The sequence below is a fragment of the Echinops telfairi genome, unplaced genomic scaffold (assembly GCF_000313985.2).
Source record: "Echinops telfairi isolate 266 unplaced genomic scaffold, ASM31398v2 ScPeMD7_23;HRSCAF=83, whole genome shotgun sequence".
Taxonomy (NCBI): Eukaryota; Metazoa; Chordata; class Mammalia; order Afrosoricida; family Tenrecidae; genus Echinops; species Echinops telfairi.
The window spans coordinates 81850091-81852675 of NW_022103920.1; the positions used below are offsets into that span (position 1 = coordinate 81850091).

Sequence of the window (2585 nt, forward strand, 5' to 3'; positions counted from 1 at the left end):
GGCAGGGAGGGAGGAGAAAAATGAGGAACTGATACCAAGGGCTCAAGTAGAAAGGAAATGTTTTGAGAATGATGATGGCAACAAATGTACAAATGTGCCTGACACAATGGATGGATGTATGGATTGTGAGAAGAACTGTAAGAGTCCCCAATAAAATTATTTAAATAAATAATAATAAAAAAGACAGAAACACATGGGAATGTTTGGGGAAGAATAAAGAACCATTCTTGTAAAAAAAAAAGGATTTCAAAGATATCCCCAGGTTACCTTGCCAGAAAACAAAATTTCCAGACTCAGCATGACATGCAGAGATAGGCGGGTGATGGCTGACCTGGAAGAAACAATAGACAAGAACTGAAAGTTAACTCTCGGCTCTCATGAAATCCATCCTTTCTCCCTGTATTGAAATTCAACCCAATGAACGTGAACGAATGAACCCCAGGCGGTGCAGAGCGTTAATGCACTCAGCTGCCAGCGCAAAGATTGAAGGATCAAATTCATCCAGAGGCGTTTTGGAAGAAAAACCTGGGCCTCTACTTCCAAAAACGTCAGCCATTGTCAGAATCAACTTGCTGGCACGTGCTCTGGCTTGCAAAGAATTAAATAGAATTTCATAGAATAAGATAGAGAAAATGTTACAGGAATAAATGCTGTGGAGGAGCTAAAGATGACAAAGTTGTCCTGAGAAATACTCAAACAAGGATGTCCTCCAGAGGGCGCTCCTGGCACACTTGGCTCCCAATTTGCTTGTTGCAGCAGTAGGATGGCTATAGGGAGCCCCCTGTGGGCTAGGTGGGGAGGGATGGGGGGCAGAGAAGCATTTTAAAGCTTGTGAAAACATGTCTCGTTTTGGAAGTCGTGAAAATAAAACTAAGGGCTGCCCATTCCCAAACCACATAATTCAACTCTGGTTACCTACATCAAAATCCCCACTGGCTTGAGCTGAGAGTACCTGCAAATGTTTGTTCAGACATCCAGCATCCTTTAAACCACTGCTGCAGAGCAGCAGGGAAGCGCCATGCCTCTGGCTCAGCAGGTTAACAAAGCGCTTTTGAAAATTGCCTATCTTTTCAAATGGCCTATCAGAAAACCCACCCCACATCAATGTTTAAGGGCAAAGCTCCCATCTATAAAGGGGAAAAGAGCGATGTACACAATACTGAAGAATATTCATCAACAATGAACAAATACATGTACAGTCACATCTGGAAGGACAAAAACATCCGGAGTAAATACAGCAGAGTGTGTTCTAGAAAAGAGAAACCCCCTGTGACAGGGAAGGTAGCCCATCTCTCTGACTTGGGGCGAGGGGGCCACCACTTTTATTCGCTAATGAAGACGATAAAGAGGCAATGACGCCTCAGGTATGCAGGTCGGTCATCTCAGTAACCTTCCAGGCACGTGGGTGGCATGTGTGTGTTCTCTTAACTGAGCCCCAGTGACCGGAGGGACTCTTGCTTTGCTTTGCTTTTCCATCAAACCCGAAGCTACTCTGCAGAGGGGTCGGGGCGAAGCTTTGGCTGGCTTCCCGGCCCCTGAAATGTAGACATATTTAAAAATGGACTGTGGCAGGTTATATTCACACAGAAACAAAGAAATAAGGGGGTAAAACACTGGGCATCTCTCTAGGTGGGCCCAACGTAAATCAGCAAAGTGATCTACGGGTCTGAACACCATAGCCCTCTCCTGCAAGTTAAACCCCACAAGACAGGGACAGATGCACCCCTGTCCACATGGACTGTGTAAGCACCATGAGCGTGCAATTCTGCCCTCTGAAAACGACTGAGTTAGACGCATGAGTCAGGACTGAGCAGTCTGTGGCGAGCTGAAGAGATGCTTTCTGAATAAATAAACCCCAACATTCAACTACCAACCATTGTGTTTCTTTCGTTAAGGTTTACTAAGGTTCTGGCAATCATTTGCATGGAACCTATCGATTGTCAGGTGGTTACAGAGCTTTCCCGGGAAATGCAGATGGAGGCCCCTTGCTCTCTGACATCGCCTCACAGCAGACATTTCCGTGTGAAACATTCGTGGAGCAGAAGCTTCTGGAGCCTCACAGATCCGGGTCTTAATGCTGGTCCCTCATCTACTGGCTATATGACCTGGAGCGAGTTATTTTCTTCATTCCACTGAGCCTCAGGGATCGTCGGCTGTGATGGAGCGGGTTTCTGACCCATGGTGGCTTCATGAGTCCCGTGTCACCGGGTGACGGATAGAGGCCTAGACAGCTAAGGTTTCCACTGACTGACAGTCGCAGAGAGCCAGGCATCTCACCCTAGGCCCCTTAGGTTGGAAGTACAGCCTGTTCGGCGCACAGGAACACACAAGTCTCCCCTGACACACAAGTGGTAGCTCAGGTACCCTGGCTGGGAATTTAGCCCAAGGAGGGAGATGAGAATTCTACCAGGGAACCACCCATGTCCCCTAGCTCGACTGTCCAGTAGAGGGACTAGAGATGGCTTTGCAAATTAAACTGTGACATCCGCACGTGAGCAGCACTGTGTGGAGTGGGCAAAGGCTGAATTTTAATTCACTTTTTTTTTAGTCATATTTCTACTTAGTTCTCAGGGCAACCTGGTGTC

At 46.9% G+C, this 2585-nt stretch overlaps 1 protein-coding gene across 2 annotated transcripts in view; it reads right to left on the reverse strand.

Annotated features, from left to right (window-relative positions):
• Positions 1-2585, reverse strand: part of OSBPL3 (oxysterol binding protein like 3) — a 120990-nt gene that overhangs the window by 18002 nt on the left and 100403 nt on the right. For both annotated transcript variants that reach the window (XM_045288775.1, XM_045288774.1), the window contains one exon: positions 268-331. In XM_045288775.1, the coding sequence (XP_045144710.1) occupies positions 268-331 (64 nt within the window). The remainder of the gene's footprint in view (positions 1-267; positions 332-2585) is intronic.